Genomic DNA, 13,090 nt, shown 5'->3' on the forward strand with positions numbered 1-13,090 from the left:
CGCACGTATAAAAACGCACACACGCGCCGCCGAGCCTCCCTTCTCCGTTAACGCACCGGGGACGGAGCCGCAATGCGTCAGCAAGCCACGCCCTCTACGGGGAGCACGGCTGCGAGATGACGTCATGACGAGGCGTGTGAGCTGAGGTCTACGTTTGCTTTATACAGCTGATAGTACTCAATACAGTTAACCCGAGAACATGATTGATTGTTTTTGTTCTATTTATCATCAATTTGTTTAGATATTCATTATTGTATTATTTGTAGTATGTATTGTTACCTTTTAAACTTTATTTCAGTATTATTATATATTTGTCCTTTCTTTTATTATGGTATCGCAATGAAAATCCCCTTTTTTCAAACTGTGACATCAGATTGTTTTTCTCACTGTATCTTTAACACAAGTACACTTCAAAACACATTTTACATCTAAATATTACTATTACTATAATTACTATAAATATATACTTTCATTCAGTGTGGATGAAATGCATGTATCTGTTTAATTTATAACCTGGCATAAAGACACACAAACATCCTGACACCTGTAAAATAATTCATGTCTAAACCTGTCAGACAGCATATTTTATTTATTATTTGATAATCTAAAAATCAAAAACATTACATCTTCTAGTAATGTAGATACATAGATCTAATGAAAAAAGTTCCAATTTGAAGCATTAAATACTCGGTGAGATCATCAGAAATCTTCATCTTCTTACTGATTAATGACCAGTGAGCATACTTCTCTTTCACTCCTCAATCAAACCCAAATCAGTAGACGACTCATTCCCTGTGGTGCCATTTAAGAGGTTTCTATCAGGGGGTTGTTCAACACAAAATAGTTCCCAGTGTGTTTTTGTTTTGCCAAAAAAACAACAACTCTGTCCTTCATGATAAAGTATATTAACGCCTGTTATACTAGTGTATTTCAAATACTAGTGTATTTCAAAATAATTAGAATTTAGTAATACAATTACTTTGTATAATAAACCCATGTGAAACATTAATACTGTTCTGTAATCTACATGCTTGTGAAATCCAGTCTATGAATGGTATTTAGTGCCACCATGTGGATATGAACCATCATGATGCAGTGAGAAGGCGAGGGAGAGATCTAAATCATGTTTCTGTAAATATTTCTCATGTACTGACACAGAAGGTCTTCCTGCTCACGCGACAGGAATTCAAGGTCGTTTTTCAAGGTGCAAGGTCCAGAGTGTTGAATTTAAGGTCATTTAACATGATTACGGAGCTTCCATAGGAGTGCTCATCCAGCCTTTGGCACATTTTACTGTATTATCATCAGTGCATCGAATTACACAGAAATACCTTGATATAGTGTGTTTTACACTTAAACCTGAACATAATGTAACGTCCACAAGGGTAAAACTGTTGGATGAGACTCATCAAAACAACTGAAAGCAACAATATTAAATTATTATTAAGACTTAGACATCCTTCTTTAAATATACTGGTCACGGTCCGGCCTTACAGATATAGTAAAATAAAAGCAATTATATAACAAAATGGGACATTTCTTATTTTCCAAATAATTTACTTATATTTTATATTACCTCGTTTCTCTCCAGGCCTGTATGACTAGAACTGGACTCCCACAATGTATTCATGTGAGTGTGCATTTATCTCTTCTCTATTTACATCTTGTATCTTCATCACGTCGCTTTTTGTGCCCACTGTGTATAGTTTGAGCTGTCTGTGCTTGTGTTTACATGTAATAAAAAGGCAGCAGAGCCAAGTCTACATATTTAGGGTTGGGTTGTGTGTAAAAGCCTCCAGCACTCCACCCTACCACTTCCTACCATGAACACAGGGAGTCCCGTTACAAGCCTATCCAGTTCCCGGGACAGGGTGAAGAAAAACCACAGGCCCACTGATGACTGGACACATGTAACATATCATCATGAAGCCGAGCCAGACGCTGCACTCTGGCTGCATGAAAATGTATATTGAAATTAAACGGAAGACCCAAATAAAATGACCTGCGCTGTGTGTGTCAGGGTCTCCATGTGGTCAGAAATACCATCCGGCCTGAGTCAGTTATCAGCTCCTTACTCGATAACGTGTTGACTCAGGGCTAAAATCATCTCTCCACCGCTGCAGCTCCCCCACGTTACACAGTAGTGTACTAATTGTTGGGAGTTCAACAATTAAAGGACCGGTTCACCCAAATTATAGATTAAAAGAATTCCACTCTGGCGGGAGCCATGCAGGTCATATTTCCTCTGAGATTTCTGCCTCCGCAGTTCAATGGATGCAAGGAGAAATACATTTTTGGTGTAAACATTAAAAAAAAATATTGGGACAATTTCCTTCGACTATGATCCCAATGAAGACTCAACACGACTAACGGGGACACTGATGCCAGAAGAAAACAATGTTATTGTAAAGGTTGGAATATATCTCAAAACCGTGAAGAAAAGTTATTGGATTGTACGTCTTCGTCAACCAGTCATGTTGCAGTTTACTGTCTGTCCAAAATGTCACCACTTCTAATTTGATCCCATTAGACATTTGTGTGAAATCGTGATAACCAACATGAATTCATGAGTTATGGCCAAAAACCGGTTGGTGAGGTCACAGTGACCTCTGACCACCAACGTCTAATCGGTTTATCCTCGAATCGAGTAAATGTTTTTGTCAAAGTTGGAAAAGCATTTCCAAGAAATGCGTTGATACGGTGTATTTACACTCAAACCTGCAGCTACAGCAAAAGGCAACGGAGCAAAGCAAGCCAAGGGTGCGTATTTAACGTTTCAGATATGGACACAATGTGACGAACGTGATGTCACAGGGACCTCCGACTACCGAAATCTAATCATCATCCTTCAGTCAGGTGGAAGTGGGTGCCAAATTCCCTCCAGGCGTTCCTGTGGACCAGATGGACAACCAACAGTTGTAACGCCTGCAGGCTGTTGCTGGTAAAACACTAGAGGAGGGACATTTTGTTATGTTTCTTATTAAGATGCAGTCAATTATTATATTCATCGTATGAAACAAGCTTTTCCATGAATCACCTTGGGCTCCAGAAAACCATAGAGGGCATTTTCCTTTAGTTTCTTACAGACAAAATAATAAAGATTCATATAAATTCTTCTTTTTCCATATAGTTTGAGGGAAATTTGCCTTCACACCCTAATAAAGGTTGCTTTACAAAACAGCTAACACTAACACATTTTGCATCGCTTTTGTTCTACTTCAAGACATTTTGTATAATACTGTCAGACGGCTGAAATTACTTCACTGTGCGTTAGCGTACGACATTCCACGTAACGACAAAATGACACTCATTTCTTTTTGGGTTAAGTGAATCCATGCGCTTTATTCCCTGAGGATAAATACGTACAAGTACAAAAATAGTCAATATTTTCATTACCTGAACATTTTCCAAAACAAAATGCAATAATTTCTCACACAGGCTGGTAATCAATAAGATTTATATGACAAAATACCAGTTGATATCACTGCCACCCACAATACTTTCACAATACATCCCATTTCTTTATTACATGGGATATAATGATTAATAATTACATCATTCACTAGCATTCATTCTATCCTATTTCTTTATTAAATAGGATATCATGTGAAAAGAGTATGGATCCATAACCACAAAATTCCAATGTTATAAATGTTATATATTTTTTGTCACCATAAATATAAATGTTTTTGTGCCATTTCCAAACGTTTCATTGGTCAGAAACGTTTCCGTTTGGACCAGACGTCCTTAGTGTACCAGAAACATTGAAATGAAATGCAGAGTTCTTCAACAACACATTTTGAATGGAACAGTTGCATGAGTGGACATTTCCAGCGTGCACTGTTATAAAGAGATGAGTTTACCAAACGTTGTGAACTAAGATGCTTTGTGTGAAGTTGTTCAGGGATACTTGGTCACCGTTATCTGAGCTGTGAAAACAAAGAAATTCAACATTGAACATACAAACAGCCATATTTCACACCGTTTAGCATATTAGTTATTAGTAGCACATTGATGCAGTACTTACATTTATATAGGCTATGGCACCGTCGGACCCCACCGCTCCATAGTGTGCTGGGCTGATTTCCGAACCTTGCTAGAAAATGTTTTGAGAAGATTATAGAAGCTCGTTCGAGCAAACCAGACCTAAAAACATTGTTTTGGTTTTTAAAGTGCAATCTCTCCCATTGTGCAAACAATAGCATGAACCCATGTTTTACACGAGCACATATTAAAATATTAAACCCATGTTAGTAATTGTTTCTCACAGGAATGTGTTTTGAAGGAGAAAATGTACAGATAAGGACAGAGATGAATAGAGTTTGTGTTATCTGTAAAACTACAGATATTTAAGGCTACGATACAAACGCATTCTTGCCGGTGCAATGAAGAGACAAAGGCTGATGAAACAGTGAATCAGCAACCAGAGACCTGCACTACCAAGCAGGTAAGTGAGGTAACTTCAGCTTTAACTCTGGAAGATCACCATGGTAACTGGTTCTGCACAATTAACCTGCTCCAGAGCGGGTGATGTCGAGATAAGAGACCAACTCGTGTAAAAGCGCAGCCTACTGATCAACCATGTGGGGATTGTGAGTTATATTACACATATAAGAAGAAGGCAAAGTCATAATCCAGATTACAAGAAACAGTTTAACTGCCAGATGCAGAAGGGACAGATAAATACATTAGTGAATGTGTGAATTAATAGGCTTATAATATCACTGCTGCATCTAGAGCTCCGTAGATCCGACTACAACTGGCTTCATGTTCGTATTATACTAGATTAATGTTAATTCTCATGGCGTTATTAAGCCTCATCATTTCTGCCCCGGTGATGTAAATCAGAATACGTTCCCTCGTCATATATTCATATAATATATGAACTTATGTTAGATTCTTCAGCTGACGTTGCAGTGCATCACAGTCTCTGCGTTGCCCTGCGTTACGTGGCTGCCGGTACTTTTATGTTGCTGTGGGTGATAAAATAAGTATTATACGTCTATACCTGCATCCTGGCTACTCCAAGTCTGGATCGTGTGTTTACAGCTTCATTTTTGTCTAATATTATAGTTCACTCTTCATTTTTAGAATATGCCACTCTGCTGACAGTAGACTTGACTGCAAACCCCTTTTATGTGAACGCACTCACAGCCAGACTGAGAAACCCTGGTTGATTGAGTAGTTTAGTTTAGTGAGATTTTCTTTGTTAGGGAGTAGTTAAACTGGATAACCTAAAGATATCCTGGATACGTTGAACCCGCGTCACAGTACAGGCCTCAGGTCCCTGGGTTTTTGAATTCATTGAAAAAAACAAAAAAAAACAAAAGAAAGAAGTTTCTAAAATTCTACTAGCTGGAAAAACAAAAGTTATTCCCCAAAAGTTCACCTTAAATCTCAGTTTGCTTCCCAGAGGAGAGAAAACCAAGATAACCAGACAGACAGATGATGGGTGAGGGGAAAGTCAGCCAGCTGTAGCCAATCAGCGGAGAGCACCTGCCCAGTCTACTCTACGTCTGAGGCACCGCTGTCAGAGGGGGGGGCGTTGCTGCCGTTTACCCGGGTGTACTGGACTTCTCCACTGTCATTGGGCGAAGAGGCTCCACAGGAGCAGAGCGGGCCGGTGAACAGGTTATCGACGTCCTCCAGCTGCAGGCCCTTGGTCTCTGGGAGGCAGGCCTGCACGAAGACCAGACCCAGCACCACCAGGCCCGTGTACATGAAGAACGCCCCTGGAGGACAGAAGAACACACACTCTTACCGTTATGGATGAATTAAAATCCTAAACAAAACTGGCAACCTCAGAGGAGTAACTTACTTTGATGAACGCTACATAAAAGACCACATTTTCTTAAGCTAAGAGCACCGCCTCATCATGATTTTTTTTTTTTTTTTTATCATTTTAAATTTGTCCTATTTTCAAGATCAAAACGTAAAAGTAATTTTTGGCAATGCAACAACTCTACATGTTTTCAAATTTAATTTAATTAAAGTAATATGAACAGTCACTGACTGCAGTGTCTTTCTCAACTTTGACAGATTGAATTTTAGTCAATATATTCTATGATTAAATATTAATATAGTATTATATTCGGTGTGTACAGGATACACATTTTTCATTCAATCAGTTGAAGATCATCTCATCTCCGTCGCTACCGTCTGCTGATAGAAACAAGATGGTGTTTATAGTGACCACGCCTGGTTATGTAAGAAAAAAATACTGAAAGACTCCTTCTGGTTGCAGGAAACGCTTTCATTGACTACATATTCTTACATTTCTATCTTTAAAAAGGTCTAGTATGAAATTGAAATTGGAACAATACATTGAAGATTAAATCTACTTTCAAAGCAGCAAAAACACGTGTTTTTCTCATTAAAAAGGTCTCACCTGACTTGGAAGAGCCACCTTACCGTAATAGGTCAGATAGTGAGCGACGTGGAGGAAGGTCAGGGACACCAGGACGTTGAAGGTCCAGTTGACCCCGGCTGAGCAGGCGTTGCCGGTGCTGCGGGCCCACAGCGGGTAGATCTCAGAGTTCACCGTCCAGGGCATGGTGCCCATACCTACCACACAGAGAGGGATTACACCCGGGGCGTGAGAATACATCAGCTGATCAGACACACAATCATTGTTGTTTCAGGTGTTTGTTCGAAGGATGTGCCAAGTTTTAGGATACAATAGAAAACAAGCATCTGCTTTCCCTGGCAACTGCTTCCTGTCACGAAGCTGACATTTTCATGCTTTTTAGTTGTAAACTTATCGTACAATCGTGATTTCTTTCAAGCCACCATCTTCCATCTTTTTTTTGTTTTTTTAAATATGGAAACATAAAAAGAGATATTCACAGGAAGACGGAGGTGAGATGGTCGTGGTTTCAGACCTGGAGCGAAGGATGCGAGGTAGAGGATGAGGCCCATGAGGACGACCCAGGAGTAGGAGGTTGGACAGTAGTTGTAGGCCCAGATCGGGCTGCCGGCTGCCTCCGTTCGGTTCCAACACCTGGATGGAAGAAACATTTGAAAACAAAATCAAAATAGCAGCTTTTGTCGATAAAACCATTTCAGTTCAATCTTGATATTCCAGCAAAATAAATCTTCTATGGTGTTTTTATTTCTGTATTCAACAAAGATTTAATTTAGCTTCAACTTTAAGGATGCCGAGAGCAAACTTTTTGTGTCTCACACACACACAGGGTAAAAAAGCGTGTCCGACCTTCCCCAGGCAGCTTGATCCGTGGACGACTGACCGACGGGCACGCAGGAGGACTCGTACACTCCGGTGCCGTTTTCACGGTAACAGAATCCACAGTCTGGATCCAACATGCAGAGTTCACAGGACCTGGAGGACGGAGCTGAGAGTAAAACCTCTCAAATGATCACACCTCGGGTACGCCCCCGGGAGTCATATATAGCTAAACTTAAGTGCTGTTTATGTGGTTTCATCACACGTGATGGAAACTTCCACTCGAGAGTTTGTGATTCAGAGTCGTAGAGCAAGCAGCAGGTTTTCACTGAACAATCAGACATTGAAGACCGTTGTACCAAAAACTCACCCGTAGAGTCTGCAGGTGGAGTTTTGAGAGTCGACCGGGTGGAGGCTGACGGGTGGAGAATACTGGGCCGACAACAGGAACCCGACTGCCAACAGAGTCAGACTCAGACCGGTACCTGCGTCACAAAAAGTAAACACATGAAACAAATGATGAATAAGACAGAACTTAAAGAGAAAGACGTTGTAGCCTACAGTCCAATGTGTGTCCCTCTGAATAAGATCAATAACTTACACTAGACAAATCTATAACAGAGACATTACTGTCAGTAAAATATGAAATTACTGCAAGCAAGATCATTATTCTACTCTGTTATAGATTTGTATACAAATTGCTTTTTAATCAGCTACCCAAGGTTAAAAAAAAACCAATAAAACTAATCAATAAATGACTGGAAACATGCAAATGACTAACCTAACAGACTCCCCAGGGTGAGCTTCCGGCGGCCCACTCTCTCCACCAGCCAGACTCCAACCAAGGTGAACACAAAGTTGGTAGCAGACGTGACAGCGGCCAACCAGATGGCCTGTTTAACGTCCCGCACCCCCGCCATCTGCAGAATGGTTGCACTGTAGTACCTGGACGTGAGCGAGGAGAAGCCGTAATGAGGATGAAAAACGCCCGTTTCCAGTTGGACGGGTCGGGGCTTTAACACCGACGGGAGCTATTACAATACAAACGGATGACCTACATGACGGTGTTTATCCCAGACAGCTGCTGAAACATCTGGAGGCCGCAGCCAACGACGAGAGCCCTTCGAGTCGTACCGTGGCGCAGCATCCGCAGAATAACAAGGCCACCTAAAGAACAGATGTATTACAAGTCAAACTCCTGTTCCTGGGACTTCTTATTCATGTTTTGCTATCAATGTCACATCTGGATGATTTCCTTTCACCTCCGCCCGCCTCTTTCTCCTCGTCCTCGATGCTGGCTCTGATGGTGTCGTATTCCTCGTCAACGCTCTGGCCTCCTCTGATCCGGCTGAGAGCCTGGCGGGCCTCCTCGGCCCGGCCCTTCTGGAGGAGCCAACGGGGGCTCTCCGGCAGGAAGAGGAAGCCAACCAACTGAAGCAGTGCAGGTACAACGGACAAACCCAGCATGAACCTACGAGTATGGAGAGAACAGGACTGACTGAAGGGGTGACATCGGCTCCTGCTGCAAGGGACATCGCCCGGGGGTCTTGAGACGCCCGGGGTTCTTGGAGAGGAAGTTGATTTTGGGTTGCATGAACCTCATGAATCGGGGCAGAAAAGACACACAGGCAAGGATTGAATTTGGCTTTGTTAGAGTCATTGTGGCCTTTTTAAGGTCCAGTCCATTTATGATCCTGTTTGAGTGCACAGAACGAGAGCTGAGCAAAACTGGACATTTTAGGATGAGCTCAGATGGTTTAAAACTTTGGAAACATTATATCAGCCAAAATAAAGAGTTGTGACCAAGATGTCTGACAGGTGCAAAATTAACTCTTCTGTGCTCTCTGGTGGACAAACACTGTAACTGCAACCCTGATACCTTGACCTATAACCTACATACCGTATTCAGCCAGGCCCATGCATTTTTAAACATAATTTTATTGTATTTTAGCTGTGCTTTTCCTGAACAATTTTTATGAATTATTTATTTTATTTTAGTTGTACAACTTTATTTCATGTTATTGTAATTGAATGAATCACTTATTTTATTGTATTTAAGTTGTATAATTGTATTCAATTTTATTGTTATTTCTTTAATCTAGATTTTAAATTTATACTTTTTTCTACTATTATGGTTAGCTTTTAATTTTTTTTAACTTTTTTTATCATTATCAAACTGCCAGATTGTCGAATGATATTATCTTTCCATTTGATTGACTGATACTAGATAACCGCAAACGAATGTGCAGGCCAATATGGGCCGTGCAGAGAGAAGGTAAACAAACATAGTTAGCATCTGTTATGGAAAGCTGCCAGCAGAGAAGACGGCGTAGTGAGCCGAGGCGTACCTCCAGCCGTCGTGGCTCATGTAGCTGAACACTCCATCGATCACGCTGGCGATGAACTGGCCGCCGGTGATGAAGAGAGAGTTCACAGTAACCAGCTGACCTCTCTTGTGAGGGGGGGACACTTCGGCGATGTATACAGGAACTGTCATAGAGGCAATGCCTGATGGGAAGACAAGAAAGACTGTGGGAGGAAGCTGGAGAACCCAGAGAGAACCCACGCTTACACCGCAAAATGAGAATATTTTATATATTTTTAAAATGTGAACAAGCTGGTGAATACCAGCAAATCTTTCAGATAGAAAATGGTGATGTGATTTCAGGAAAAAGTGCAACAAACAAAACAAAAAACGTATAAGCTATTTGGTTTTCTCTCTAATTTCATTTCTCCGAGCCAGATGCTTGGCATCTTTTCTTGGCTACAAGTTGCTTCATGTTTGGGTTCGGCTCTGAGCTGTTACGTGGAAATGTCTGCAGATGAGTTTCCTTTCAGGCAAATAAAAGCCACTGGTTGGAGTCGGACCGGAAAAGCCCATCAGGAGTGTAATAGAAATATAAATACATGACATACAGGTTGAAACTGTAAAAAACGCTGGAACTGAGAGGGAATCGTTGCGTATCATTTGTCCATGTTTATGATGATATGATGAGTTTCTGATTTAGGCCAAAACCTTCTATCCTGATGAAGGTGATTACATATCTTCCTCACGATGTACATCACGATACAGGACATTTCTGTGAGTTCTACAGATAAAGAGTCTATAAATAAAGCACACAATATAGCCTATTGTTGTCACTTCTGAGTGAATTGAAAACTCGACTTGATTTCTCATTTATTTAAGACCTTTAGTGCAAAATTAACCCAATAGAGAAAGGAGAAATAAATACAGGCCTCATCATCTAAACCAACAGGTCACGCTGAGTAATATTTATATTTTTTGATATAAGTCTTATAGCTCAATATTAAACTTACTTTAGCTGGATGGATAAAGACGATATGTGTCACTATTACACATTTTTCATTTTCTCCAAACCAACTCACCGATGCCCAAGCCGACGATGATCCGGCCCACGAGGAGAACCACCTTGTCCGGGGCGACAGCTAAGATGATGCCACCGATGCTGAAGACCAAACTGGCCAGGAGTATGCAGACGCGGCGCCCCAGCCAGCCGTTCATGTAGCCTCCGGCCAGGGCGGAGAGCGCCGCGGCCCCCACGGTGCTGGACACCAGCAGCTCCTGCCACAGAGAGTCCAGGTTCATCTCCTCCTTCAGGAGCAGCATCGCCCCGGAGACCACCCCGGTGTCATACCCGAAGAGGAAGCCCCCCAGGGCGGAGAAGAACGCCAGCACATAGACGAAGCCCGACGTGGAGGCATCTGGGTCCAGGAGATGCCCACCGGTGGCGGACGGAGGCCCGATGAGACTCTGCTCTCCGTCGTCCGCCGGCTTCGTTCTCCTGCTGAACATGGAGTCGCTCATGTGCTCCACACTGTGTTCTTCATCGTGGCTGCTGGACACATTAAGGGGGACACCAGGAGTTAACATCAGTCAGGCAGTCAGTCAGTCAACGGGCAGACGACACAACCATATTCATGAAAAATAGGAACCGAATCCCAAAAGTCCTAAATGCTATTGATTTGTCTTTTAGAGCATCTGGTTTAAGATTAAACCTTAAAAAACTTGAAATACTCCCCATTCATAACTCGCCTCTGACAACTATTCATAATATCCCTTTAAAAAGGGATATTATAGTCGTTAAATACCTCGGCATACACATTACAAAAGATACAAACACACTAGTTAATATTAACATATGGAATAATCTACATAAATGTAAATGCTACCTGAATTTGTGGTCTCAAAGAGACATATCTATTATTTTAGAGTTTTTCTGACAAAAATGGATTTATGTCAAAATGACTTGACCCAGTTTACTCATTGTCACTCACAAAAAAACTGAATACAAGCTATATACCAGGCTAAAAATTATTAATAGTATTTTAAGTTGAAATCAGGCTCTGTTCAGCTGGGAGTCACAGATTTCCGTGCTGGTCACATGACCTGACTCGAGACGAAGCAAACACTCCAAAATGTGTCTCGCAACTTGTAATGTACAAAAAATATACATTTATATTTCATAAATAATTTGTCTCAACTGCATTCCGAATCATGTTTCAGTCACTTTTTTAGAAACATCTCGTTTTACACATTCTCCAGAGCGCAGCGCCAAACTCCGTTCAAAATATATATATTTGTAATAAATCCTTGTTTATCAGTAACTGTTTCATTAATAAAAACACATCATACAATATGTTTATCTTCTCGGTAATTCGGCATACCTGGGGCCAACCAATATAACATTTTTAGCCCTTCTATTTAGACTGTTAGAGCCCAAAGCTGTTTGAATTATGATCATCAGTAACTCACCAAGCTGTTTATATAAGTACATGTATTTCCAGTTTTACAATGAAGGTTGCTGCTCCGACGGGTGGCATAAACACCTCAAAATAAAAAAAATGAAACGTTATTTCGGTCGATTATTCCTCCCCTTTAATAATACCAATTAGTTGTGTATTTTATATCATTGGAAAGCCTGATTAGTCACCTTTACAACGAGGTACAACTGTAAGGACCATGCATTCACAGCTAACTGTGTTGGAAGTGGCCCAAAGAAATGTGCCAAAATCCCCTGCAATGTTCTTCTGTTGGTATTCACTCTCAATTTGAGCTTCAAAGGCTGGCAGGTGTATGCCAGTCACAGGTGTGTGACTGGCACCTAATTGGCACCTAATTGGCACCTGATTGGCACCTGATTGACACCTGATTGGCACACGCTGAAACCACTGCTCAAGTTAAGGAAACAAATGTATGTCCATCATGAGCAGCTTCCGCCTTTGTCCCTGAACAGCTGACAAAGATTCATCTACACGCTGGCACATAACATCGACGATCACACACCTTCGTATTATCTCTTCTTATGATACATTATATGTCGTGAATATCATACCTAGCATAGCATTGCAGCAGGCGTCCTTAGCGTCCGACTCCGCTTCAACAAAAGGGAAGTTTGGCTGGATCACATGATCATGTTGCCTTACAGGAGGAACACGCCCATTTACGTTTCGGTTGGGTGACATGCGCAGATTCCAGCTACTGTGGCAAGCCGTTTTAACATTTAATCGAACCACACTGCTATCTGTAATTATATTTTAGATATCCATAATAGCATTTCTCCGACTAGCAGAAATGGTAATTAAAGATATCCACAATACATTCTTCCTAGGACAAATGACGTCACTTTTGCCATTCATGTGTATTGGGCTTTCAATTTCAGATATCCACAATTACATTCTGGATATCTAGAATGAACATTCTGGATATCTGCAATTGAATTCTTACTAGGAAAAACTCCCATTTCAGATATCTTCAATCCAATTGTTACTATGTCATAATTTTAAATTTTTAAAAATGGCGTCCTGTCTACCTGTCAACAGATATCAACAATACTTTTATGGATATCTGCAATTGTATTGTTCCTAGTCATAATTCTAATTGTAGAT

The 13,090-nt window shown here is 41.1% G+C and overlaps 1 protein-coding gene across 3 annotated transcripts; it reads right to left on the reverse strand.

Moving 5' to 3' along the window:
• Nucleotides 1-3,337: 3,337 nt before the first annotated feature.
• On the reverse strand, nucleotides 3,338-12,590 carry LOC311018069 (proton myo-inositol cotransporter-like). Of its 3 annotated transcripts, XR_014597678.1 has the most exons (12): nucleotides 12,538-12,580; nucleotides 10,571-11,040; nucleotides 9,532-9,691; nucleotides 8,446-8,654; nucleotides 8,242-8,350; nucleotides 7,965-8,128; nucleotides 7,554-7,668; nucleotides 7,214-7,339; nucleotides 6,882-7,000; nucleotides 6,412-6,564; nucleotides 4,028-5,732; nucleotides 3,338-3,929 (listed from the first exon to the last, which is right to left on the reverse strand). XR_014597678.1 is itself a non-coding variant. In XM_084016824.1 (11 exons), exons 2-11 carry the CDS (start codon nucleotides 11,007-11,009, stop codon nucleotides 5,506-5,508), a joined length of 1,821 nt encoding a protein of 606 aa, XP_083872950.1. In that variant the 5' UTR covers nucleotides 11,010-11,037; nucleotides 12,538-12,590; the 3' UTR covers nucleotides 3,338-5,505. The 3 variants fall into 3 exon arrangements, 2 of the variants coding, with proteins under 2 accessions (XP_083872950.1, XP_083872949.1); XM_084016824.1 differs by having other exon boundaries at nucleotides 3,338-5,732; nucleotides 10,571-11,037; nucleotides 12,538-12,590; XM_084016823.1 differs by having other exon boundaries at nucleotides 3,338-5,732.
• Nucleotides 12,591-13,090: the final 500 nt, after the last annotated feature.

Source organism: Eutrigla gurnardus, assembly GCF_963514095.1.
Source record: "Eutrigla gurnardus genome assembly, chromosome: 9".
NCBI lineage: Eukaryota > Metazoa > Chordata > Actinopteri > Perciformes > Triglidae > Eutrigla > Eutrigla gurnardus.

What these genes read in the sequence shown, in the direction of transcription:
- LOC311018069 (XM_084016824.1), bottom strand. Translation starts at nt 11,009, where the DNA reads ATGAGCGACTCCATGTTCAGCAGGAGAACGAAGCCGGCGGACGACGGA. An exon ending in ATGAGCCACGACGGCTGGAG is followed by an intron (nt 8,655 to 9,531) that starts GTACGCCTCGGC and finishes CCATACTCGTAG; the next exon opens with GTTCATGCTGGGTTTGTCCG. An exon ending in TCTGGGATAAACACCGTCAT is followed by an intron (nt 8,129 to 8,241) that starts GTAGGTCATCCG and finishes GCTCACGTCCAG; the next exon opens with GTACTACAGTGCAACCATTC.